Here is a 25,119-nt window from a genome sequence, read left to right on the forward strand (position 1 = left end):
TATACGAGAAATTTGTAGAGCTGTGAAATTAAAAACATTAAAATCAACATTTTATTTTTAATAAACATAAAATGTTCATGATACTTCATAATACATAGTAGTTTTAATACTTTTATTCCGCTTCCTTTTTCTTTCATCTAAACCTTTCATTTCAATGTAATAATATTTCGAAAACTATTAAAACTAGTTGTATAACATAATAAATATAACAAATTACTTGAATGTGCCAAAGAAGTGGTTCTGTATTGTCACAGTTAACCTCCGGATGAAGTATTTAATGATACCATTGTATTGGATATAGAAGACATTTGCATGGGTGGCGCAGGAGCTTGTTGTTTTGCAGCTGGAATTTTCAAATACTTCTATTATTTTTCTCTTGACAAAACTTAAATTCGCTCGATAATCAGGTAATTACTTTAACATGCAGTTGGATCTTGAAGATGCATATCACGCAATGCAAGCAATTAGCTCAAGTATTTAAGTAAGCACCTAGTATTAGTTGATGTATTGTAATATATATAATAAACAATTAAATTAGTTAAATAAGTATGTGCTTTATTTTTCATACTTAATTTTACTTTGTGCCACATAAATGTACATGCAGAGATAAACTTTCTATTCATGAGCAGAAACAATACAAACTAGTTGATTTATGATATATGAATATAACATGGTGACTCATTGTCAGTAGTAAATCATATGCAAGAAATGATGAATAGTTTTAGATATGCAAATTTATAAAAATAACTCCGCAGTATACCGCCTAATAGTATGATTCGAAAACGAATATGATGGACTTTTAAATATATCGTTCTCACCATTTCTGCTGCTGTAGACTTTCGTAAACCCCTTAAATTGCTCCGGCGGCGGGAAATTCGCAATAGAATGAAACATATCCGCGAACCGAACCTCTAAATCTAGAGCATTCATCATCTGTCCATTGCGCATGGAAGAACTCCTTGTGGGAGGTGTTGGCGGTGGTGGCGGCGGCGGGGCTAGTCTTTGATGAGTAGGAGCTGGACGATGCGGAAGGGGCGGAGGTGGAGGTGGTATACAAGGAGCGCTAACAGTTACTCTAGAAGGAGGTGGCGGTGCCACTCTAGTTGCTGTAGAGGGTATATTGTTCGATCTAGATGTAGGTGGAGAAGGAGGTTTCGCGACTGGAGGCTTAAGAATTCGATTTGTAGGCCTCGATTGGGTCTCGTTCAGACAATCCTGAGACTGATGAAGGGAAGGTGGAGTTGGAGCAAGTACAGGAGGTGATCTAGGCAATCGCATACTTTGTGCTCTTGACACACTTCCTCCAGTTAAGTTTAATTTCTTAGGAGGTGGTGATGGTTTGTGCAATGCAGATGTTGATGTGGTAGGTGGTTTGGGAGCAAGAGTAGGCTTTCCAAATCCCTTAGGTGCTTCCATATTAGAACTAGAGTCTGCAGTACTTTGTCCTGGCATTGAGTTTGCCTTCTAAAATGTGACACAAAATCTTCAAATCTATATTAACATATAATTTTTTAGATATCTTTACCTGAACAAATAGTTGTGGCTTTTGAGTGGCTGGTGGTGGAATTGGCGGTGGACCTCTTTTTATGCTAGGGACAGTCGATTGACCAAAGTTTGTATTATTAACATTACTATTATTCTTTTCAACTGCAGAAGTCCGAGATCCTACAGGCTTCAATTTAGGAATACCAGTAGGAAATAATCCACCTAGTCCTATGGGACCTCCATTACTTGTGCTAATGCCACTGTTTGCTACATTAGAACTATTTTCCTTGCTATGTAAGGAAGAAGAGTTTCCTGATTCACCTCTAACTCTACCTAAAATGATAATAATAATAAGTATCGCTGACTGAAAAATATACATACTTTATAACTTACCACTAACTACAGGTGCACTTTTATCTACGGTTATAGTTTTCTTTAAAGTTTTGCCAGCTCTAATTGACTGAAGAAGTAAATTTCTATCCTGATCTGCTACCCCAGAACCAGATGTGTTGAAGACAGGAGGTGGAGGTGGAGGTGGTGCAGGCATCCTTGTTCAATTTTTATAAAAGTATTTACCACCTCTGTTAAAATCGTATTATAACAATAAAACGATTAATTTAAATAAATCTGAATCACAATCCTTATGATCAAATTAAATTGTAGACTGTAGCATGTAGAATGGCTGAAACACATTTTGAGATAAGATTAGACCTCCTACACAGAAAATAGTGCAATTAGGTTAGCGAAAAAATAATTTCAACATTTTCTACGATATTTTATATTTGTATTGGCAATTTTTATACTTTAGAAACATATGTCGTAAGTATAATGAGACAAATTATAAATAATTTACCTAAAATTGATAAAACGATTCTATCCCCCCAGAGGAACAGTCTTTGAAACTACCGCACTTTGCATCCGTTTCTGATTCACTATGAACGAACAGAATCCACAACATTCCAAATTTTTCCAGGGCCGATAAAAATTCAGATGCACTGATGTTTCTTACGGGTAAAAATTAAAATCGACTCGTTAGACGTATAGATAACTGAATTAATGCACATCTTGATAAAAGTCGACCATTTGTTTATAGCATTGACGAGTCATATTCGATCGAACATGCATACGTCGAGTCGAATACACCTGAATACACCACACCTGGGAACTCTTAAACTCATGACAGTGAAATGAGAACAGTATCTTTCTCTTGTAGCTATGTTACCATTGGCTACCAAGAAGAGATTCGCAGCCTCGCTTTCCACTATAGAAACACACATCCGTTTTTAAACATTCCAATTGTAATTGTTTCCTTATTCGTTTATGCAATCCGGAAGTTAAGTAAAAATATTAATTCTTAATGTATTAAAAAACCGACAAAATGATTTCCATAAATTAAAGTTGATTAAAAATAAGATATCAATTAAGATGTATTAAAATTAGACTTTTACTATATAAAAAGTAATATTTTATGCGTTACATTAAAATATAAAAGAAATATGAAATATTTGAAATACAATATATACATATGTATAATTTATAAGGAATATAATTAGCATATAATAACATACAAATATAGGTGATAGAATGAGGCTTCTTTCTTAAAGAGAAACTTTCGCCATTATACAAATAAATAAAAGCAATGAAACATCTTATCTTTTAGGTTTTTATTCTGTATATGATTTTATCCAAGTAATAGCCTGAAAAAATTAATCGAATGCAACAGTTGTTGTCTCTACATAGCATAAAATTTTTCTATATTAAGGTCAAAGACTGAACATATCTGAGAGTCATAATATCAAAAACTGTTTATAAGTGTAAAATTTATTTTGTGCAAAAGATCTTTCTTTTTACAATTAATATACAATCATTATACATATTTACAAAATTCGCCCATCAATACAAAAATAGATTATATACTATATTGAATTATGATAATCCCTGTAAAAAGTTTCCCCTCGCGTTTAGCTGCATTGCAAAACATAATTGCAATAATTTTTACGAGCTCTCATAAACAATGTAACACTACCTAGATTTTTAAATCTTTCATCGATGTTGTTAACATAACAACCAACGTTTTAACCAACAGCTTTTTTTATTCCTAAACCTCCCAGGCAAATGATCCCATATGGAAAAAACATAATTCTTATTTTTATTCCTTTGTTACATGATTCGTTGGTTCAGGCTTTATTTCATCGATCTGTTCAGTAATAACTATATCAGACTGCTCTGTATCTTTATGCAGAGCGATAATAATTTTTTCTTCCGTGGAAGATTGACTATCTGAGGAACCCTCCTGTGTTGAAGTAGCTGCTTCCTAGAATAGAAAGAAAACTATGAAAAAATAATAATAGACCTACAACATTTTCGGCTTCCCATTCTTTTCGTTCATCTCTAAACCGAACTGATCCCAGTCAGATTACAACTCTTCTTACCGTACTCCGAATCTTCGTGTGTGTCTTTATATGTTTCGTCAAATGGTCTGATCGCATGAACTTTTTAGTACACTCAGGACATTGGAATCTCTTTTCACCGGTGTGAGTTCTACGATGCCTCTGAAGCTCATCCGACCTAGTAAATTTCTTACCACAAAATATCCAACTACAAACAAATGGTCGTTCTCCGGTATGCCACCTTAAATGAGCCCGAAGATGACTGGTCTTTCCATATACCTTATTACAACCCGCTATATGGCATACATGTTGCCGTTTTCTAGTCATATCTCTATTCCTATTCATATGAATTTCAATCTATAAAATTGTTATGAACTTGAACAGATACTGATACAGATTAGTTTTAAAATCCTACCTATCACCATCTCCGCAATTAGGACACGTGCAAGCAACCCTTCTACGATGTTGCTTATTAGAATCCGTCTCGATATTTGCAGACGGTGCAGTAGCTACTTGATGCTGGTGTGATGTGGGAGTAGGCGTTGTTAACGCGTTATTCGATTGAAGAGTTTGTAAAATTTGCCACTTTGTCGGATCGTTCGAATCTAATTGTACGGTTGGAGCAGCAACAATCGGTGCAGCTGCTGTCGCAGGTAGCGTTTGAACGGTGGCGGGCTGAAGAGCACTTGCAGGTATAACTTGCACATTACCTAAACCTGGAATATTTTGCACAGGTATCGACTGAAGAAAACCATTTGTCGCGTTCATTCCACCAGCAGGTTGAAGTTGCATTATACTGCCGTTACCAACGCTCCTCATCATGTTACCTTGCTGGGCAGTTAAGCTTGCTAACGCGGATGCAGGAATTAAAGTTAGCTGTTGTGCTTGCGTTCCTGTAAAATATACATATTGAAGTGTTAATATGGTTTTCCTAGTTATAGATAGAGGAAATTCAAATTAACAGTCATTGGTCAATGTACCTGCAATTGTAATTGGCTGAACTGCAGGTTGTGTTGTTTGAGCAGCAGGAATATGTATAACTTGGCTGCTAGCTAATTGTCTAGCATCAATACTGGCTACTTTTATATCACCTTCGACTGACTCTGGTGGTCTTGCTAATGCTGATAACGTCTGTACATCGATCTTCTGTCCATCTTTTGTGGTAATTACATTGTTGCTTCCTTGCATTGGCCTTCCAAGTGCACCGATTCCAAGTACCTATAGAAGATGCAATAAATATAAACATTTAATCGTAGACATAAAAGATAATTAACTCTCTTAATACATCTTCTACAATCTTTCACCTGAACATTGCTTGGGGTTGTTACTGTTGTGCTCCAAGTTGCCACAGTTGAAGATGGCGTAGATGATTGTTGTTGCGCTTGTTGAACTTGTTGTTGCTGCTGCTGTTGTATAACTTGCTGTACAACTTGTTGCACTTGTTGCTGTTGTTGCTGCTGCACTTGAGCTTGTGCCGCCTGCTGTTGCTGTTGCTGCTGCACGGACTGTACAACCTGTGGTTGAGCTTGCTGTTGCACTACTTGCTGTGCTTGTTGCTGAGCAACTTGCTGAGCTACTTGTGTTACCTGTTGATTCTTATATCAAAATTATTTTAATAAAATCGTACATTGTTATATGATGTATTATTTCTTTTTATATTTACTTGTAAGCTTTGAAGTTGTGGTATGTTAGCAATTTGGACTTGCTGAATTTGTCCATTAGGTGTAATTATTTGAGCTACTTGTGGAATTTGCTACAAATAAATTTTATTTCAAATAATATATGTATACTAATTCTTATCGCACAAAAATTTGTATTCGCGTAATCAACATACTTGCGTGATCTGCGGTATCATCTGCGTGGCAGGCACATTGAAAACACTGGACAATGCTTGAACTGGAAAATGTACAGTTTGATAAACTGTCTGTCCATTACTAGCAGTAACTGGTACTTGCACAGGCACAGTTTGTTGAACATGTTGCATAGGAAACTGAAGAGGTCTAACTTGTACACTTTGCCCTGAATATAAAAAATATTTAATGAAATCTGCTATCTTTTATAAAAGTAATCTGATAACAATGGAACACATACCTGTTGGTAACTGAACAGTTTGCGCAGTGATATTCTGTATAATGGAAGTAGGAAAGACACTGGGTGCTTTTATCAAACTAACTGGCTGTGGTGTAATAATAGTTTGACCATTAGCCAGTTGTACTTGCTGGCTAGCAAGTTGAACTTGTTGGCCATTAGCAGTGGCGAATTGCATTGTTGGTTGGCTTTGATGATGCCCTCCTGCAGCAGACATAGCTGAGGATGGGATGAAAAGTGCTTCTTGGCCATCAATGTTAACGGTTTGCATCTGTGGTATAACACTATAACTGAGTTGTTGTTGCGGTTGTTGCTGTTGCTGCGATTGTTGCTGTGTTTGCTGTTGTTGAGACTGTTGTTGCTGTTGCTGAAGCGCAGCTTGAGCCTGAGTACTGATCAACTGAGCACCCTGAAGTAATTTTTACATCTTAAAAGAAGAAAGAAAAGAAGCGAACCATTTAATATTCTTCTAAAAGCATTTCTCACCTGCAAGAATTGTTGAGGCAAAGATTGTACAGAAATGGTTTGTGCTCTTTGTTGATCATGCTGCGGTTGCTGAGTCTGTAAAGGCACAAAATTTTGCAATTGTTGCAAAGTAATGACTTGTGGCTGCTGTTGTTGCTGTGCTTGTTGTTGAACATCTTGTTGCTGCTGCAATTGCTGCAAAACTGCTGCATTTGTGGTTAAGAAACGAATTTGAGGTTGGGCAGTTTGCTGTTCCAATTGCTGTTGTTGCTGTTCAGCTTCATCCTGCTGCTGCTGCTGCTGTGTTTGTAAGAGATCATGATCTTCGATCTCCTCCTGTCAAATAATTTCAACATCTGCATACTTCTGCATACTTTATTTCTATAGAAATAATTAAATCAAATTTCTCAACCGTTTTACCTGACTGATACTTCTCCCATCCACGCTTCGTTTCATGATAAATATATGTGTAGTATATTCTTAACACAAACAAGGTCGTCGTCAACGCCAAATTTATGCAGATTACCCTTATGCTAGGAATCCATTCTTGACTATACCAAACAGGACTGACTATTTAGTCCGTGGTACGCGGAAACACCCGCTGGAAGAGCGTTTAATCTAAAAAATTCATTAGTTGGTTAAACCCGCTCTATTTTACTTTATAACTACTTAAGTTATGAATCTCCACCAAGTTAGCTACAATCGTAACTACCCTGCCACTTGAACACCGCATCTGGCTCCGTTTTTCTTTTTCTTTTATTTCGAGTTAAAGTAAACGACACTTGCCACTCAGGTACATCGCGATTGAACGAAAATGAAGTGAAAATGATGCGAATGAAGCCGTAGCGTCGAATGAGCAAGAAACACGAACGACTTAAACGATATCGACACGTGCGAAGACCACTCTCCGAAGACAAAGAAGGCCAGAGAGCACTCCTCGAGAACCCAATCGAGGACCGCCTCTCTACGCCCCTGTTCCTGCCGCCCCACCCGCAGCCGCTCGAAATATTGCCCACCGTGGCAAGGACGCGCATAACCACCGACACAGAGGCGCACTGTATGTCGTCACACCCGCCCACTCGGTCGTTTGTCGACTGTCCGCCTCACCAACACACTCACCTACACGCGATAACGGGGAAGGCAGCCTCACGATGCAGCCTCCACCCACTTTGCACATGGGACTCCACCTAACTCGCGAACAGCACGTGGCTCCTCCGCAGAAACGTCCACTATGTACTCCCGCCACTCGATTTTTTCCTCAAAAACCAGGATGATAAGCCTTCCGTGCTCGCTATGCTTCCTGTTTCATCTGTTCGGCCCCGTAGCTGTCCCTGAGACGGCCATAATAGAACACCACGGATAACTAAACTTCAACCTAAAAGATTTTACAATATTGTAGATTACAAAGAGGTTGGTAATGAACAGAAAAATAAATAATACAGTATAATAATATTGTGTTATGTAAAGTAATACATATATTCGCTAAAATATATATATATATAATATATATATATATATATTCGCTGTTTTAGAAATGCATTTCCATGTATACATCTATACACCGATGTGCATACTCAAGCGTTGCGTGGTACGCGCGCGCACACTATTCTCGAAGCGATCGCGGTCGACGATCTACGTCCTCCTTCTTTGGTCGATACACTCTCTGTTATAGTGGAAACGTTTTTTTTACAAAAAGAAATACGATCAACGAGATTCTTTGCCACAATGGTTGAACTAATTTCCTTGGTAACACCAGAAGATTGACGCTATGTTCAAAGTTGCCGCCAAAAGTACAGATATAGGACAAGCCAATGTTCTTCTTTTTCTTTCTGATGATCGACGAAGAAATTAGTTAGCGGATACTCTATAACCGACAATTTCCGACGAAAGAACAATCTTACGCTGGTTTCGTATCACCTTGCGAACGATTCGATTTCAACGTGATTTCAACATGTGCACGTAGACTCGCAACGTGTTGGTCGGCCGTCCCTCGCGAAAACAGGGCTACGAATACTGCTATGAGAGGACTACTTTCGCCGTGGGGCGGTACACAAGGTGGCAACGTCGCCGTACGCCAAGTGCGAGGATCAAAGCTCTGATTGGTCGTTGGTTATTCGTGATAGTTGGCACCGAGCAGAGGTTCGTTAGACAGGGGCGTACGCAGAAACCGTCGGACGCCCACCCCGTCGAAGAGGGATAAACGATGCACACCTCCTACTTTCTCTGGCCTTCCTTCCCCTCTTTTTACCAATACCCCCGGTCAGGGCCACGCTTGAGCAGGGTCGCGAACATCGGCATATCGTTGTTATAGAGCAAACTCACTCTCTCTCCTTCTTACTCTATCACATTATAGAAACGCTACTGATTGCCTGATGCCGACATTTATAGGGAGAAGGGAGGAGCTGTTAGTACTCCCTCGCTATGCCGCCGCCCTTCTTTTCATAATCAGAAACAAGCTTCACGAAACGAATCTCTCTTGCTTTAGTTGGCCATGTATGGAGTGGCCGAGTAGGTTATGTGTTGAATGTGATTCAATCCTGAAGGCTACTTTAATTGGAAGTAGTGATGGGTTGTCTCAAGCATTTCAAGTCGCATCGAATATCTGAATGTGGCGAAAATTCAAATCAGTTCGAATACGATTCGATACCCTAAAACTTATGAAAGTCTTGGACCTTGAAAGTCTTGGAGATCTTGAAAGTTTTGCAACTCTTGTAAGTCTTAAAAGCTTAACGTGTAGTCAATATTTGACAGCATTTTGAATACTTTAATCCAAATACATACATTGGTATAAAATATTAAAGATAAGTAAATAGAAAGTTTGAGATATTGGAAATGCATCTACGCGAACGATTTCCAAGAGTTTTGAAGTATTGAATGATATTCGAATCACTTCGAATCTCGGCATTCTTAAAAAACATTGAATCATCTCAAAACTGACAATGAAATTTGAATGCCCATCATAAGTTGTATTTCTATGCGATCCAATCCTGCAAGCTACTTCAATTGGAGGTTATGAATCTATCGATGTTTTTTCGATCAATCATATGTATTTTCTACACTTTTTTTAAGACTCAATTCACGTATTGATTTCGTTAAAAAGTGGGTACTTCGTACATAGCAACAGCAATTTTTCAGCAAGGTGTATAAAAATATCGATAGGAAGGGATTGATAATATACAGAATACAGAACGATATAAAAATAATTTACTTAACAAAAAGTATATAATCTCATACTGCTCCAATTTGAGGTTATGAATTTACCAATATTTTTTTATATTTTGTACTTTTTTTGGAACTCATGGTTAATCTATTTATTTCATTAGAATTTATCTGGTGCATAGCAATAGGAATTTTTCAGGTAGGTAGCTGGAAATATTGATGAGGTTTAATTCAATAAAGAGGAATGGATATTATATAGAAGTGGTATACATTTGACATGACAAAAAATAACATATTTATCTGGAAGGAATGAGATGTAAAATAAGTCCAATATGGCTTTTATTAAGTCAATGATAATGACAAGTGAAATAAATTAATCTCTAACATCAACCGTATGTCGTAATTGCATGATGTTAGTAACAATAAATTAAATAAGTAGTTACATTTAAGTAATCAGATAATCTACATATAGACTGTTTACTAATATACATTAGCAATTAACGTAATTTATAAATAAATTCTTCTTCAGGAGTTCTAAAAATAATATCGAGCTTACAATCCAATGGCGTGTATGATTATGTCACATGTAATGTGTACCTAAACAGGGAATTATTCACAATACATGCTTGACGATTTTGTTACAGTGAGTCTAAAGTAACAAACTTAGAATAACATCATGTATTTCTTTATACCAAACTGCATTTTCTAATTGCGTTAAACTAGAATTTATTTTCTGTAACATCAACTTTTTGTAATTATGAAAGCATACGTTCAATGATTATGGCATTTAAAATGCTCGACGTCCGTGTAAGTATATAATTTTCTAAAAATTGTACCAACTCAGTATACAATGATATACCTAGTCATAAATACGTTTCTTAATCATATCGATGCATTTAAAGACTTATATACAGATTAGAACATATCTGTTCTATTCCTTAATGAAAACTGAAACACTGTACATAAAAATATTTACATATTAAAATTGAAATTGTTGTTATGGTCGTGTCCTTTTTCCGAAGTTGATCGTTAAAATAGTTAAGATTCAGCGCAGCCGTAATTAATGTACATTTACGCGCTTAAAATCTTCCCTCTTATCTTCATCTCGTTCATTTTGAGCTTGCAAGCTAACTGCAACGAAGGTAGAAAGTCGTTGTATAAAGTACGAAAAAAGATAAATAGGTCTACAAAGTAGTAATCCTAGAGTATTTGTACTAGAGTGGGCTACAATTGAAGTTCAGAGTGAACAATGATTCTGTCATAATGAATTTGTCGTAGAACTGTGTTTTGAACGTGTAAATTGCTTTTAGAAGCGTGCAGAAAATTGTACAATGCCACAGAAAATGAACCTCCTACAGTCCACCGCCTGATCTCTCTACACTGATCTGTTTCTTCAGCATATCTTTCTCGTGTTGCGCCTCTTCCATCTCTGCCATTCTTGCAAAACGTGAATATGCCACGTGTCCAGATTTAATGGCCGACATCATCTGCGTCAAATTGAGAAAAATTAGCTTTAAAAATTCGAAATGAGAAGAAACCTGGTTCCATAAACTTGGTGATAATCACAGTTTCATAGTTTGGCACAAGAGCAGCATGATACTAAAATATGTTGAAAGAAAGAAGTAAAAGAAGTAGAGAGGTTCGAATATTCATAGAAATATTGTAGTCACAACATCAGAACAAGACACGCTTTGATTAGATTAGATTATTGTAATCTATTAATATGTAATCAGGTCTAAACTATTCGTGCAACAAAAAAGAGAATATTAAAAAATTTGTTACGAGAAATTATGATAAAATAAAGGAATACAAATGTTATTGGTATCTATCGTTATCCAACAGATCTTTTGTGCGATTATTTTTTTTTTGTTAAAACTGAACTAGTCCTAAGTAATGTTAAAAGATATGTAAATATATATGTAAAATAATGCAACAAAAGAAATTTGAGGAAAAAAGAAATTTGAAAGCGGCTGCAAGACTATACGACAAATCCGTGCGTGCGAGCTTTCACAGACCTGAAGATATTCGTCCAACTCGACCTGACCATTCATATTAGTGTCGATTTCGCGTAGTATTTCATGAAGCTCTTCACCAGGCACTTCCTTGTCACCAAACAACTGCGAATGGTAAACAAATGTTTCAATTAAATATATGCTTTACGATTTACCTGTAGATAATCTTGTAACTCCATTTGCCCATTGTAATTGAGATCAATTTCATTGAGCAAAGTGTGCATCTCATCTTCTTTCAGTTTTATGCCAAGTACCTGTACATCGACAATTACACGTATAATGAAAACAAAAAGAAAATAAAAAAATAAATTTAGCATAAAATTAATACTATGTTTTATGCAAACCTTAAGTCCCCGTCTGATGTCGTTAATGGAAACATAGCCTTTGTTGTCTTTATCGATGATTCCAAAACGTTTAATATACAACTGAATTTCATCCTTCGTGAGGTTGATAGGAATTTTGTCACGAGACGCGCGATTAACCATTTGTCCCATTTCATTAGCGAGGAAGTCACTAGCCTCTTTATGCTGTCTTTTCTTTTCCTCCGGTGTCCAATGTAATTCTTCTCCCATAATGTCGATAATTACCGGAAGAGCTTCTTGTGCTGCTTGGACGTTTAAGAAGGCTAATCTCAATCGTCTTGCAATCATATCAATTGCTGTTCTCGCGTATTCACGAACTCCATATCGAATCTAAAATTAATAGCGGTTAATTATTACAATGAATAAAGAAAGATATATAAAAAATAATGATTGATAGTATTTACCTCAGCGTCGATATATGGGAATTCAGGATGAATCTTTTTGCCTATAATTGGCCACCTTTTACCAGTAAGGGAAGCCATTTTTGCTACAGCAAATGCACGGTCTCCATAACTCTTGGCCATATGTTGCGCAACCTCACATTCCAAGCCAAAATCTTGTACTAATCTGATGTACATTGTTGGACTCCAACCATGAGCTCCCTCGAGGAGAAAACCATTTGTTTGACAGGGTCTTTCAGGCTTTAAATCGCAGGCTTAACAAATAATATGAAAATTAAAAATAAAACTTAACAAATCTCTATCGTACATATACATCATGTACTATACCCTTGATAGCTGTATCGATAGTTTCCTCAGCCATCGCTCTGTACGTTGTCCATTTTCCTCCAGCTATCGTGATAAGTTTCGTGGGACTGACATGTACAATGTGATTTCTCGCAAGGGACTGGGTATTTGGTTTGTTTGGATCGGAGACAAGAGGTCTAATTCCGCTCCAAGCGGACAAGACATCCCCTCGACGAACTTCAACGTCCGGATTGAGGTAATTCTTCACTTCACGTAAAATGAACATGATTTCATCCTCAGTGGGTCGTGGATTATGCGTTATTTCGCAGGGTAAATCAGTCGTTCCTGCGATCGTTTGTTTCTGCCAGGGTAAGAAAAAGATCACTCGGCCGTCACTCGTTGATGGATCCAATAAACCCATCTGATCGGGGCTATAAAAATGAAATTAATACATATAATTAATGTATGTTTTTCTTAACCATGCTTTCCAAGTTCAAGTTTTATAATCTATTCAGTTATTCACCTGTAATAGCCTGGAAGAACAATATGAACACCAGAAGAGGGACAGCAGATTTCTTTAACGTTCTGGTCATCCATTTTCCTGATATGGTCGGTGAAAGGTCCCGTTGCGTTTATTATTGCCTTTGCCTTCACATCCCATTGTTCACCCGTAAGTTCGTCTTTCACTCGAGCTCCAGTAAGGACCCGATTACCATCCTTCGTGCAGAAAAAATTTTATTCCGATAAACAATCTATCTTCACATGGCTCTTATTACATATGTACAATCAGATAATATCGATGCCAATACCTTATCGAGACCTTTCAAGAGATTAACAACTTTAACATGATTTACGACTGTGGCACCATGTCGTGAGGCAGTTAGTGCAACTGCCAAATTCATTCTGGCATCATCCTGTTGACCTGTTACATCAAAGCAATATGAAATTACAGCATGCTTGAAAGAGTTGATAAAGAATAGCACAATAGAAATACCATCATAGTAAACAATAGCTCCTGTGAGTTTATCTCCTTTCAGCATGGGAAACAATTCTAGCGCATCCCTCTTGCTGAGAAAGTACGATGGTCTAACTGTCTTGCCTCCAGCAACAAGATCATACATTTTTATACCAAACCAGTAGTAGGGAATTTGCCACCACCTGTTGAAGATAAGTGGATTTTGATTATTGATTTCATATCGAACAGGTAAAAACAATTAAGTAATAAACATCATAACATACGTGTAAACAGGCAACATGATAGGCAGAGGATGAGCCAAATGAGGTGCGCTGTGTAACATAGACGCTCGTTCATGCAAAGCTTCTTTGACCATTCTGTATTGTTCCACATCCAGTTGTAATATAGCCTTCTGTAAGTAACGGACTCCTCCATGAATAAGTTTAGTACTCCTAGAGGATGTACCAGAAGCAAAATCATCTGCCTCGATTAATGCCGTCTTCAAACCTGGAAATTAAAAATAGCATATGATTAATAGATAACTACCTAAGGTTTTTTATTTATTTAAAGTCGCATTACCTCGTGTACATGCATCTAACGCACATCCAGCTCCAGTCGCACCACCACCGACGATAAGAACATCGTACTCTTCGTGATTCTTCAACGCCTTCACTTGATCTTCCCTGGTTGGCAAAGGTCTTTTCGATGGTCGTGATTTCTGTACATCCGCGTGTACCTAATAAATAAAGGAATATTGTATCAAGCGAACTACAACCAATTTTACACAATACGTCCTCCGAGATTAATATTTTTATTTGATCATTTTGATTATAAATAAATTTCTGATGTTTATACATTTTTGGGAAAATTTAAGATTCCAGAAATCTACAAAATACATATATGTAGTATGCAAAAATATGTAAAATATTTAAAGTAGAGCACTTATTATCATATTTAGTAGATGAAACAAATTTCTATCTAAATTCTATTTTTTTAATTATGTGCATAAAAATATAAAATTCCATAAGATTCATCTAATTATAAACCAGTTTTCATAAATGACACGATACTAGTCGATAAAACAGTTGAAGATGGAGCGGGTCATTCAAAAGAAAATAGCATTCCCCGCGTATTTATTAGTACAGATTGAAAGCTATTCTCCGCTTATCATCGTATAGGAGCATGGGGCAATTATCGTAATAGATGACCCTATACCAGCGTCGTCTTGGATATAATCAACTTTAGTCACTTCGTGATAGAATCAATTGCGATCACGATTCGTGTCACTGTATCAATTTGATTTGTCGGGTATAATCAAGTTTGATAAATATCGGTCTCGTGCTTACATTTCCATACAATAAATGAAAAATTTTACGTTGGTCTTTATTTTTATTTTCCTTAACTTTTGTTCATATATTGTCAAATCAGAATGAAATAATCCTATATTCAGACGGGCCATAGCTTCGAAAAACAATCGTGTATCAAAATAGACGAGCATTCCTGATAGCTCGTCCTGGCCTGGCACAGACCTTTGCAGCAGTGAAATTTTGGTATCCACGTGACTTCTAACTTGGTAACTTGGTGCCACGAAACACTACAGCCTTGACTGCCAGTGTAAATTATAGTTACTAATAGCTTTCGTTAATAGCTATAAGTCAAACTGAAAAATGCAATAAACAATTGAAATTTTATTGCGATGACGATTCTGGCTTCTTTCGATATTTGCACTTAAATAGCATTTCTTTTAAACGCTGTACATTCTCAGGAAACGAGAAAGAAAAAAATAATTCAAGAGCGATAATCAAAATTGTAATAAGAAGAAGTTAATACGTTTGATTGCAAAGAACAATAAGAAATGACTAAAAAATTTTCTGGTATATAAAGAGGGCCCAACAAATCCATCTTCGCTGATATCTCACTGCCTATGTTCCTGCCATTTTTAACATAATCCCACGAGTGAGTTTCAAACGGAAAATTCCATATCCCTTGCACGATTAGCTTTTACAAAGAAGAAATCATAACCAGCAAATAAAGAATGAAATAGCGAGAACATAATATGCAAAGTAAAATATTCAATATATTGGCACATGCCATATAAGTAATTCTCAGTTTTTCTGACAGCTAAGTTTAAGACAATAGTTTTCTAAAATTGCCATTGAAACTTAATAAAAAGGTATAGGGAATTGCAAAAAGTATGGAAAAATTAATTATTGATTAACTTTGCCAATTAGTAACTTTTTATTCTTATCTAGTATATGCAAACTAACGTCAGCATCACTTATGAGATGATCAGATAATATGTAGAAAGTGCAACAGATTTCTGTCTAGGTTCCATTTTTCCAATATGAATTTTTAGCATAAATTTGCATGAACATTCACGATCTAATAAAGTCGATTATACTTACGGTATTATCGGTCATTAACAGATAAGAAGTAAGAGCACTAGCACCGATGGCACTTGCACCACCCACTAATAGCTTTAGCGATGCCATTTTATTACGTCTGTTATGATGGAACCACCCTTTTGGAAAGATCTGAAAATAAACGAAAATACGCTTGTATTACTGTTGCTCACGTCAACGGCGGTTTAGAAATTACGTAAGACGAGAACGGAATAGAAAAATAATTATAGAAAGATACGACAAAGGGTTGCTAAACGGCGAAATTTCTACACGAATGATAAGCGTTTGTTAAATGAGGAAAAAATATCGTTATACAATGATAAGATAAATGATAAGATAAATCGAATTGATAGCTGTAAAACTGAAGATATAATCTTTCGGGCGATTAATCAATGCCCCTGATCTATTTAGTGAATCACCATGCAGATTTTTTGGCAATACATCAACAGGTGCAATTTGAACGACAGTAACAAGGAAGCAAATACAGTAGAATTTTGTTTATTCGAACAAATTAATACTAAGCCTTCACTATCCGAACTATGATCAAGCATGATCTCGTACTATTTCGTAATACGTACAAACACTTATTCTTATGAGTATATTAATATATGCAATTATTTATTTTTATATAAAATAAATTCTATATGTCAAAGGAGGAACGGTTGAAATTGTAACACTTCGATCCTAATATGTTTCAACTAATAAGAAAAGATGGAGAGAATAGCTAATTAGTGAACAGTGAACTTCTATTATCGGAACAGCCTTGTCCTCCTGTTTGTTCGAATAAAGAAGAGATTCTACTGTATTAAGAAGGGATACGACAAGAATGTTATCGATGAGGATTTAACCTAATTGTTTACAAATCAAAATTTGAGTTTGATCATTTTTATGTGTCTTATGTAAAAAGCAATGTAATGTACAATGATTTTAGATATTGATACAGCTATGAAAGCATAGAGTTACATAGTTCGTTGGCTTCTTTGCAAAGATTTAAGTTTTAAAAATGTTTATTGGCAGTTATCCCGGAATATTTTTGTCCTGATTAAACGTGACATACCGATTCTTTATTTCTTTCGCATCGGATCATGTGATATACTGATGTCTCATACGAGACGTCGTACCTACACTGTCTTACTTACGTATACAATGATGTAATAGACTTTAGTCTAGTGATTAAGAGCCATGGGTGCAAAGTGAATTACTTGATAGTAGTGCTATAATTAACCGGCTAGAACTCGCTCTTACTGAGTGAGGAAATCCGTCTTGATAAATCTACTGCATACATTCAACGGTTTCTGTTGAATTATCAGTTATAAAATACGTGATTGATAATGAATACGGACTATATGTAGTTACTATGTAAACGTAGTATAACGCGATGTAATACGCAAGGTTCGTTAAAATCACTGATTGTTTGTCTACGATTTTGTTAAAACTTCGAATGCCAGGAATTTTTTCAAAAAGTACTACGACATATTAACCGATTTTTAGCAAGATGCATTATGATTGCACGTTTCAAAGATATATTATGTATTAGGTAAAGAAAAACGCGTTTTTACTTTCTGGTAATAAATATAGCGATTATTTTAAATAGTAATAAAAAACATTGACGCAAATAAGGCATAATCATTCCCTATACTATCGACGGTTTAATTACTTCTTCTCTTCAAATTTTTATTAATAATTTTTGTACATATGTTCGGGTTATTATGTTATATATATATATATGTTATATTATACTAATATGACTATTAACCAATAAAAGTAACTGATATATTTAATTGAAATATGATACACAGTAAGATGCACGTGACTCTGACGCACTATTTTTTATCGGGTGACGTGTTCGTCTTAATTCATGAATTAAAGTAATTCAAATAAAAAAGTAAGAGCAAATAGAAAATATGAAATCATTACATGTAATTGACACTTCTCTAATCACAGAGTTACTCGCCTTTCAAGTATCAAAAAAATAATTTACGTTATGCTATTCACTATGAGACCTTGACAGTCCCCTAAAACACGTGGAATTACGTAAGCAGTATTAATCAGCAAATTCTAATATTCACAGTTTCCTTTCTGACTATTTCTCTTTTTTTATGAATGTCAGATGCATCGAGATATAATATATGCGAAATATCTTATGAAAATGGAGAAACTGATTGGATTGGATGAAACTAGTTAACACTAGTTGAATCTTATGCTGTTCTTTTTCTCGAAGCAAACGGAGTCATAACATTTCCATAATTTTTATAAATATTAAAGTACATGTATATTACGATAATGCAAATGTAGAGACCGATGTCGTAAAGCTACGTTTTAAAATAGCACCCGAATCTCGTGCCAAATGATTTGGAATGTCATCAGTATTTGTATTGTAACTGTACTCATTATACAATACAGATATACATCACAATATTATGAGTGGGAAAAAAAAAATATTCACTAACTTTCTTTTATTTCAATATGGATGAATGAATGAAATCTCGTAAACAATCCATTCTTCAGTTACATAAATCGACCTCAACGTATCACCACCTTCTTCTAATTAAAACTTCAGTGATCATAGGAGTTAGTTTATAAGGATTTCTATAAAAAAATTCATAATTAACATCACCTTATCTCTTCGTTAAAAAATGTAAAATAATTTAGTACGAAAATAAATGATTTATTATCTATATGCAATAGTTCATAAAATGTTCTTTGCTGTAGTAGCAATTGACATTTGTGACATTACTGATAACGCTACTTACTGTGAAACAAATTGACAGCTATGAGAGTCTTGAAAACACTCGCGCACAGTGGTGGTGAGTGCGATATATGAAACTAAAAATTAACGATAGACATAATCAACGAGGATGCCGGCACACATTTCACTGACTCGCGCGAGCGAATGAACCGTAGTGAACGATCAAACGACACTTAATAAAGATGTAAACTGACTGCCTCAGCGACATCTTTCGAACATTTTTCTATTTATTGAATGGCGCGCCTAATAAAATGTAAATCAGTTTATTCGCTTCTTTTTGTTTGTGGATAGAAAGATTAAATCCTGAAAAAGACATAATATACTTTTACATTAGAATAATGGATTTTTTCATTCAAAGATATATAAAATTTTTCTCAATCAATTATATTGTTTTATATTCACATTTTTTTTTTATACAAAACAAATGATTTCCTTTCACGATGTCAAAAAACAGATTAGTCAAAAATACTCAGTTCCTTATTATTTGTTACTCGCAAAAGTTCGTAAAATAGTGATTTTTTATCTTGATTATCTTATGTAGCATAACTTACATATGAATTATATATTATTCATACCAGAAATAAAATAATTTTTCATTATTTTACAGCGATTTATCTCTATAAACGATAGACGCTCGTTTCATCCTGAACAGTTATAGGGTTGAATATACATAAAAGTCTTGTGTATTAATTAGACATAAAATAACATCCGAAATCTTAATGCTAGTAACAAGTGAATTCACATGTTGACTATGATCTAACAAAATAAGACATGTAAACATAGTACAAATGCACAGGATGTATGATGAATGGATGTACAATAAATAGCAAAAATCATTGCAAAAAAATCAAAACACACAGCGTAGCTAATACCTACTATTTACACAAATTGTTATATCAAAATATATGATCATTTTTATTACACAATTAATTATGTTTTTTTTCTTTTCGTATTATCCTCTTGAGCCCAAAACGTGAGCTAAAAATTACACTTCGTCAGATGCAAGTACTTCTCTATCAGTGGGTGAAGATGACTTGTCTTTTCTCTCATCTTCTTTCATTTGAAGAGCAACCGCGGACTCAAGCACCCGTATCCTACCCTCATGTTTCACAATCACCGCTTTTAATTTTCGTATTTCCTCACCAAATTCTTTTAAACGTTCTTCCTGTAAAACAAACAACCATATGTTCAACAATTTCGTCAAGAATAAAGTTACGAGTGACGTACAGTAATGCCTGCCGATGCTTGTGTAGTATTTTGTGCAGAATTCGAGGAGGCAACTTTTGCTCCTTTGCTCAATATGTTTGACTTTTTATGTATTTTCAATTCGTTTTTGGCTACTGAGGGTTGATAACCGTCCCTCAGAGAGATCAGTATGGGATCCGCATCGGTTCCATTTTCCCACTCTTCGGCAGAAATCGCAGCAGTGTCGCCGGGGGTATCGGGATACAAATCTTCTTGAAATAATTCTGACTGGAAACGAATAAACGATATTAAAACGATTAAAAAGAAAAACGCTTATTTATTCAGTATTCAGAATGTGTATGAATTGTACCTTTCTTGGTACAGTCATAGAGATAACCTGGCAAAAGCCTGAGTTGTTGAGCCGGTAAAATCTAGTTATTTCACAGCTATTAACATCACAGCCTCGTTTTGGCATCATTCCTATACCTCGTTGAGGATCAGGAGTTTGAAACGTATTGATATAATGAACAAAGGGAGGTTCAGGGGTAATTTCGAAATATCGAATCACAGAGTCACCCTTCCCACATAAATACACTAAATTCGTGTCGGAATCGTACAAAGGAAACATAACTCCGTTACTTGTATCCAATTCGACCATAACTATAGGTTCACCTAACATATCTGGAGCACGTAGGGAATATTGCCTCTCAGACATTTTACTGAAACCTGTGGTAAATATCAAGCCTCCCCTGAAAACACATTAAACACACATCTTTGTGGATACAGTTTTATATATATTCATAGATACAAATATAAGATCCTACAAAAATATACAAATCAATAAAATATATGTTTAAATATTATATCCTTCTCTAATTTAATAATTTACTTTTATTGTTTTTTGAATTATCTTATTCAAGTTAATCATCAAAACTGAATAACATCCACCTTGTTACAACATTTGAAAACTGTGTCTTTTGTATTAAATACACACGTGTGAAATAACATGAAACAAATAAAATAATTATGAAGAAATAGTGTTGTTTGCGTAACAAATTATTTCAACTTATATTTTAAGCAGAGATCAGTGCACCAGCTCTGTCACTGAATTTTGTAAAATATATATACCTGAATCGATCTGTCCGTTTTTCGAAACAGATATTACCAGCATTCAAAACTGCATTAATGATTTTTTAGATATTAGCGTAGTTATTTCACTGTATTCTGTACTTGTTTGCCAACATATACGAAATGTTATATTTTAAATGATATATATACGATACTTACTGAAACTTTTATGCGGATACTACACAGTGGACACCTTGATATTTGCATTTATTAAGCTGACATCCCCCTGACGAGTTGCATTTTCAATCTTCAAGTTTTCCATTAAAAAATACCAAATCTCGCACTACACAAATTGGAAAGACCATGTGATAATAAAAAATAAATGTATTCTTAACGAGCAAATAGAAGTATCAATCACATGTCATTAAAAGATACTATAGCCTGCCATAAACATAGTCTGTTTTGAGATAAACATCACATTTATCCTTACATTTATTGTGTAAAAAGGCGGATGTATATTGTTTGATGATTATTTAATGTGGAAGATATGTTGATAGTGTTTTGCATAATCAAGGTATTCATTATTCCTAAATACATATTTCGGTAACATTTATTTGAAATTTATTGGTTTTCATGTGCACAATGGTAGAAATATTTGTGATTAAATATATGTATAATTAAAAGCTAAAAGGGCTTATCCACATTGATAAATACCTACTGAAAAGAAATTTACATACCTGAGAAAGATTGCACGAGTTGCTTTACTACCTTCGTGCGCAATGGCTTCTTCTAATATCTCTCCAGTTCTTGGATCCAAAATTCGAATCTTTTTATCTTTACAAGTAGTAACTACTCTGGAACCATCCCAATTCCAACATGCAGAATAAATCATATCTGGATGACAATCTATTCGTACTATGGCTTCTCCTGTGCCTACATTCCAAATCAATACAAGATTGTCAGATCCAGCTGTGAGCAATATGTTCAACGCTGTAGGGTGCCATAATACAAGGCCAACTCTGCGCTGATGCAGCTGGAGATCTACCACAGATTCAGTTAATGTCCTAGAAATACCACCATCAGGTATTTGCCATACTTTAACTACGCAATCTTCGGAACCTGATGCTATGATATTATCATTATGAGGACACCATGCAATGTCCAATACAGGACCTTTATGTCCACCGACTAAAGGATAATCTGCTGGTATTCGACCTACCTATAATAATATAAAGATAAAATATAAAATAATAAAATTAACGTGAGAATTACTTGCTAAATATCTAATAAAATAACAAATAATATACTAGTACAGTGCTTAACTTGAAATTGAAAAAAAAACGAAAATGACAGGGAGATCGAGGGTGAAACTTACTTTGTTATGCGGTAAGACTATGAAAGCACCACCGCCTGCAGATTCTACGATGATAGCGAGAAATTTTGGATTCACGGCGCAAAAGGTTGAATCCCATGAGGACTTCGACACCCTTATATTATCGTAACATTGTTCACGTTTTAAAGCCGTCCCGTACACGTGGCGGAACTTGCTGCTGCGCACCACACGGAAAGACATATCTGCACCTACTTTCGGTGACAAACAAAAAGCGAAGGGAACAATGATTAACCTAAAGAATAAGAATGGTACTTTGCCGTGTGCCGGTTATTATGATTATTTTAATAAATTATTGTTACGTGTCCACCGCCAACGTGGGCGTCGCGTGGACCATCCCCGTTTTATAAATAGATTCCCCACCCTTGACGTGTTGAAATGAGCGCGACTGAAATAAGAATATTTTTCGAATCTCGACTTTTTACTGTTTATAAGTTTAATGTTTCTCCCCCAGTCTTCTCGACCTCAGGACTGCCAATTATCACGGATATCTCGAAAATATTTAATAGACCATAATTGATCAAACGAAAAATAGATCTGATCCACCCGAAATAAACCGGCCGCCGCTTTTATGCGACGATGATTCACACCGATCGTCATAGCGTTCCTGAATTTACATTACTGTACTCCGTCCGGTCCCGTCTAAGGCATGGATTGCAATCCAAATGCTTCGTTATTTCGATATTTTCGGACGAACGTTTGATCACTAAATTCGCGGATATCGTGATTTTTGACGTTATGCCAATATCGAGGAGCAACCCGGGGGAGTATCGAAATTTCCCCACTGCTGGAGAACGCATTTAGGTCAATTGTATTCTCCGTTCGTGCTCCAATGAAATATCCTTCGTGAAAAAAATTAACATATTAGAAATCAGATTATCTGTGTTCAACTTAAGAGCAAGATAAGTAGAGCAGAATTGTTTTACAAATGCGAGCAAAACCACAATTACAAATGCGATTTACCTTCGACTATTTAAAGAAATACATCTATCATTCCCTCTGAATGTCGTTCTTTTATCTCACCCCGGTACGTTCGACGAAACAAACGAAAATCTTATCAATTAAAACAACTTGAACTAAAAACTGATTTTCTATATACGTGTTAATAGAAAGCTAAATAACGGAATAATTTCAACGTCCCGATTAATCGTTCTGCTATCGTCAACGGGTTGACGCCGACTGCTATTCTCTCGCGCTAACTGTATCTAATCTACCACGTGTTTGTATACGCCACATGCACATACGCAACAGAGATATTCACGCGCAACTACGACTCACGATTAACTATTACATTATCGTATTTTACAGATAAGAATGCAGAGCTGCATTCATCGGATGACGAATACTCTTTTTTTAATTCGATCAACACTCGGAGGAATTTCAACGTTCCCGCCGACTAGCAATAACGTTGTAATTCAGTGAACGACCACGTAGTAGCGCTATTGACACGAACGACTGGATCATTTGAGAGCACCTTATTTGGAAGTGCGCACCCTGCTCCTGTGAATACCTACCCCCGAAGCTACTTCTTCTGTCACATTATCAGTTATAAATCTGTATACTTGTGAAATATTTTCTATGATTAGTTTCTTGTCTCACCCCCCTTGTTTTTTTTGTTTGTAGCACTTGTATACGTACGAATTAAGCGGGTTACATATACACGAGGTAGAGAAAATCGTCCGATCTTTCCGTGAACGCGACGAACTTATCGTGCCTAGATAATTTTTTTCAGAGTACGTGTGTAAAAAGAATCCTCACCGAGAAATTTTTTTCCGATGACAGCCGATGCACGCTTTTGGAAAAGAACTCTCCCCACCCCCCAAATCTCACGCGCTAATGAGGATGATGGATGCGCGCGCTTCTAAACGCAATATGGCGCCTTACGGCGCGTAATATTTAAACTTTTGAGTCTCCTGCACATTGATTTTTTACATTGTCATTGATACATTACCATTAAGCTGGATTTTTATGCATTTACAGGAAATTTGAAGCTGCAATTGCACAGAATGTACGAAATACGGCAAAATATATAAAGTACAATGCTTTCTATAATACTTAGTAGGTTTTTCAATCAACAACAATTTTCTAATGAGGTTCTACTTTTTTTATTATATTCTGAAAAATATGAATTTTTATAAAAATTCGTAGACTGGTAATAAGCCACAATATATAGTGAAACCATCTTCAGCCCTAATTGTATGTTTAAAACTTACTATTCATGCTGTATACTAGTTTTTATATAAATATATGTTTTCAATAAACGTTATGTAACTTCTATATACATTTACGAATTGGTTTTAAACTTTGTTATTATAATCACGATAATCATGTCTCATTACAGTATTAACAAAATTTCAAAAAGTTTCGTATAATGAAGGTAATATATCCACAAAAAGATTCTGTGATAAGTGCTCAAATATTTTTGCGTGCCACTGTACGTTCTTAAGCCAGATTTACACCTTTTCATATTGAATGATCATCACGGATAGTTCATCGAAAAACATCGTTTTCTTCCGCATTTCATTTAAATTGAGTAATGATCAATCTTTTCTTTTGATAAATTAAATGGATGATTAATTCGTAGCGAAACGATATTGTCTTATGACCATGCCGTTGCAAGTACGATATACTGAATCCAATCATTTCACACTCCTATGATACATACCATACGAAATGAATATAGATTTGGCCTATTCTTACTATTTTCTGGGCAATCCTGTATT

The 25,119-nt window shown here is 35.5% G+C and overlaps 4 protein-coding genes and 2 long non-coding RNA genes across 19 annotated transcripts; 2 read left to right on the top strand and 4 right to left on the bottom strand.

The window, feature by feature from the left end:
• Positions 1-28: 28 nt before the first annotated feature.
• On the bottom strand, positions 29-2,638 carry LOC126874285 (WAS/WASL-interacting protein family member 3-like). Its single transcript, XM_050636120.1, has 5 exons — positions 2,339-2,638; positions 1,879-2,167; positions 1,526-1,818; positions 819-1,464; positions 29-343 (listed from the first exon to the last, which is right to left on the bottom strand). Exons 2-5 carry the CDS (start codon positions 2,030-2,032, stop codon positions 255-257), a joined length of 1,182 nt encoding a protein of 393 aa, XP_050492077.1. The 5' UTR covers positions 2,033-2,167; positions 2,339-2,638; the 3' UTR covers positions 29-254.
• A 649-nt stretch (positions 2,639-3,287) lies between these two features.
• LOC126874271 (putative uncharacterized protein DDB_G0271606) lies at positions 3,288-8,506 on the bottom strand. 7 transcript variants are annotated; one of them, XM_050636083.1, is made up of 12 exons: positions 8,346-8,506; positions 7,548-7,803; positions 6,849-7,046; positions 6,450-6,764; positions 5,967-6,372; positions 5,710-5,894; positions 5,539-5,628; positions 5,180-5,470; positions 4,856-5,093; positions 4,291-4,768; positions 3,918-4,212; positions 3,288-3,799 (listed from the first exon to the last, which is right to left on the bottom strand). In XM_050636083.1, the coding sequence occupies exons 3-12, from the start codon at positions 6,882-6,884 to the stop codon at positions 3,635-3,637; spliced, it is 2,499 nt and encodes an 832-aa protein (XP_050492040.1). In that variant the 5' UTR covers positions 6,885-7,046; positions 7,548-7,803; positions 8,346-8,506; the 3' UTR covers positions 3,288-3,634. The 7 variants fall into 7 exon arrangements, with proteins under 7 accessions (XP_050492040.1, XP_050492038.1, XP_050492039.1 ...); XM_050636081.1 differs by having other exon boundaries at positions 8,003-8,491; XM_050636082.1 differs by having other exon boundaries at positions 7,991-8,491.
• A 639-nt stretch (positions 8,507-9,145) lies between these two features.
• On the top strand, positions 9,146-10,778 carry LOC126874290 (uncharacterized). Its single transcript, XR_007692709.1, has 2 exons — positions 9,146-9,676; positions 9,787-10,778. It is a non-coding gene; the product is annotated as an uncharacterized LOC126874290 (long non-coding RNA).
• LOC126874272 (glycerol-3-phosphate dehydrogenase, mitochondrial) lies at positions 9,910-18,925 on the bottom strand. 4 transcript variants are annotated; one of them, XM_050636091.1, is made up of 13 exons: positions 18,758-18,925; positions 16,008-16,136; positions 14,182-14,338; positions 13,887-14,109; positions 13,642-13,805; positions 13,457-13,569; positions 13,171-13,364; positions 12,690-13,078; positions 12,366-12,616; positions 11,944-12,291; positions 11,755-11,853; positions 11,603-11,704; positions 9,910-11,074 (listed from the first exon to the last, which is right to left on the bottom strand). In XM_050636091.1, exons 2-13 carry the CDS (start codon positions 16,092-16,094, stop codon positions 10,940-10,942), a joined length of 2,262 nt encoding a protein of 753 aa, XP_050492048.1. In that variant the 5' UTR covers positions 16,095-16,136; positions 18,758-18,925; the 3' UTR covers positions 9,910-10,939. The 4 variants fall into 4 exon arrangements, with proteins under 4 accessions (XP_050492048.1, XP_050492046.1, XP_050492045.1 ...); XM_050636089.1 differs by lacking the exon at positions 11,755-11,853 and adding an exon at positions 18,455-18,593 and having other exon boundaries at positions 18,758-18,923; XM_050636088.1 differs by lacking the exon at positions 11,755-11,853.
• LOC126874291 (uncharacterized) lies at positions 17,144-18,547 on the top strand. Its single transcript, XR_007692710.1, has 2 exons — positions 17,144-18,038; positions 18,115-18,547. It is a non-coding gene; the product is annotated as an uncharacterized LOC126874291 (long non-coding RNA).
• Positions 18,926-19,116: 191 nt separating the features above from the next.
• Positions 19,117-24,418, bottom strand: LOC126874279 (coronin-1C-A). Of its 5 annotated transcripts, none has more exons than XM_050636105.1 (6): positions 24,035-24,418; positions 22,382-22,587; positions 21,744-22,225; positions 20,309-20,687; positions 19,981-20,226; positions 19,117-19,918 (listed from the first exon to the last, which is right to left on the bottom strand). In XM_050636105.1, the coding sequence occupies exons 2-6, from the start codon at positions 22,577-22,579 to the stop codon at positions 19,739-19,741; spliced, it is 1,485 nt and encodes a 494-aa protein (XP_050492062.1). In that variant the 5' UTR covers positions 22,580-22,587; positions 24,035-24,418; the 3' UTR covers positions 19,117-19,738. The 5 variants fall into 5 exon arrangements, with proteins under 5 accessions (XP_050492062.1, XP_050492059.1, XP_050492060.1 ...); XM_050636102.1 differs by having other exon boundaries at positions 22,382-22,590; positions 24,155-24,417; XM_050636103.1 differs by having other exon boundaries at positions 24,155-24,416.
• Positions 24,419-25,119: the final 701 nt, after the last annotated feature.

Source organism: Bombus huntii, chromosome 16 (assembly GCF_024542735.1).
Source record: "Bombus huntii isolate Logan2020A chromosome 16, iyBomHunt1.1, whole genome shotgun sequence".
NCBI classification, from domain to species: domain Eukaryota; kingdom Metazoa; phylum Arthropoda; class Insecta; order Hymenoptera; family Apidae; genus Bombus; species Bombus huntii.

Excerpts from the sequence above, each read along its gene's own strand:
- LOC126874285 (XM_050636120.1), bottom strand. The coding sequence starts at position 2,032 with ATGCCTGCACCACCTCCACCTCCACCTCCTGTCTTCAACACATCTGGT. Across the intron at positions 1,819-1,878 it reads AAGTGCACCTGTAGTTAGTG|GTAGAGTTAGAGGTGAATCA; the intron begins GTAAGTTATAAA and ends TTATCATTTTAG. Across the intron at positions 344-818 it reads AGTCTACAGCAGCAGAAATG|CTGCAAAACAACAAGCTCCT; the intron begins GTGAGAACGATA and ends TGAAAATTCCAG.
- LOC126874271 (XM_050636083.1), bottom strand. The coding sequence starts at position 6,884 with ATGAAACGAAGCGTGGATGGGAGAAGTATCAGTCAG. Across the intron at positions 5,471-5,538 it reads CACAACTTCAAAGCTTACAA|AATCAACAGGTAACACAAGT; the intron begins GTAAATATAAAA and ends TTTTGATATAAG. Across the intron at positions 3,800-3,917 it reads ACACGAAGATTCGGAGTACG|GAAGCAGCTACTTCAACACA; the intron begins GTAAGAAGAGTT and ends TTTCTATTCTAG.
- LOC126874272 (XM_050636091.1), bottom strand. The coding sequence starts at position 16,094 with ATGGCATCGCTAAAGCTATTAGTGGGTGGTGCAAGTGCCATCGGTGCT. Across the intron at positions 14,110-14,181 it reads GTTAGATGCATGTACACGAG|GTTTGAAGACGGCATTAATC; the intron begins GTAATGCGACTT and ends TTTAATTTCCAG. Across the intron at positions 11,075-11,602 it reads AGTTGGACGAATATCTTCAG|ATGATGTCGGCCATTAAATC; the intron begins GTCTGTGAAAGC and ends AATTTGACGCAG.
- LOC126874279 (XM_050636105.1), bottom strand. The coding sequence starts at position 22,579 with ATGTCTTTCCGTGTGGTGCGCAGCAGCAAGTTCCGCCACGTGTACGGG. Across the intron at positions 22,226-22,381 it reads TAGTCTTACCGCATAACAAA|GTAGGTCGAATACCAGCAGA; the intron begins GTAAGTTTCACC and ends ATATTATTATAG. Across the intron at positions 20,227-20,308 it reads CTATGACTGTACCAAGAAAG|TCAGAATTATTTCAAGAAGA; the intron begins GTACAATTCATA and ends ATTCGTTTCCAG.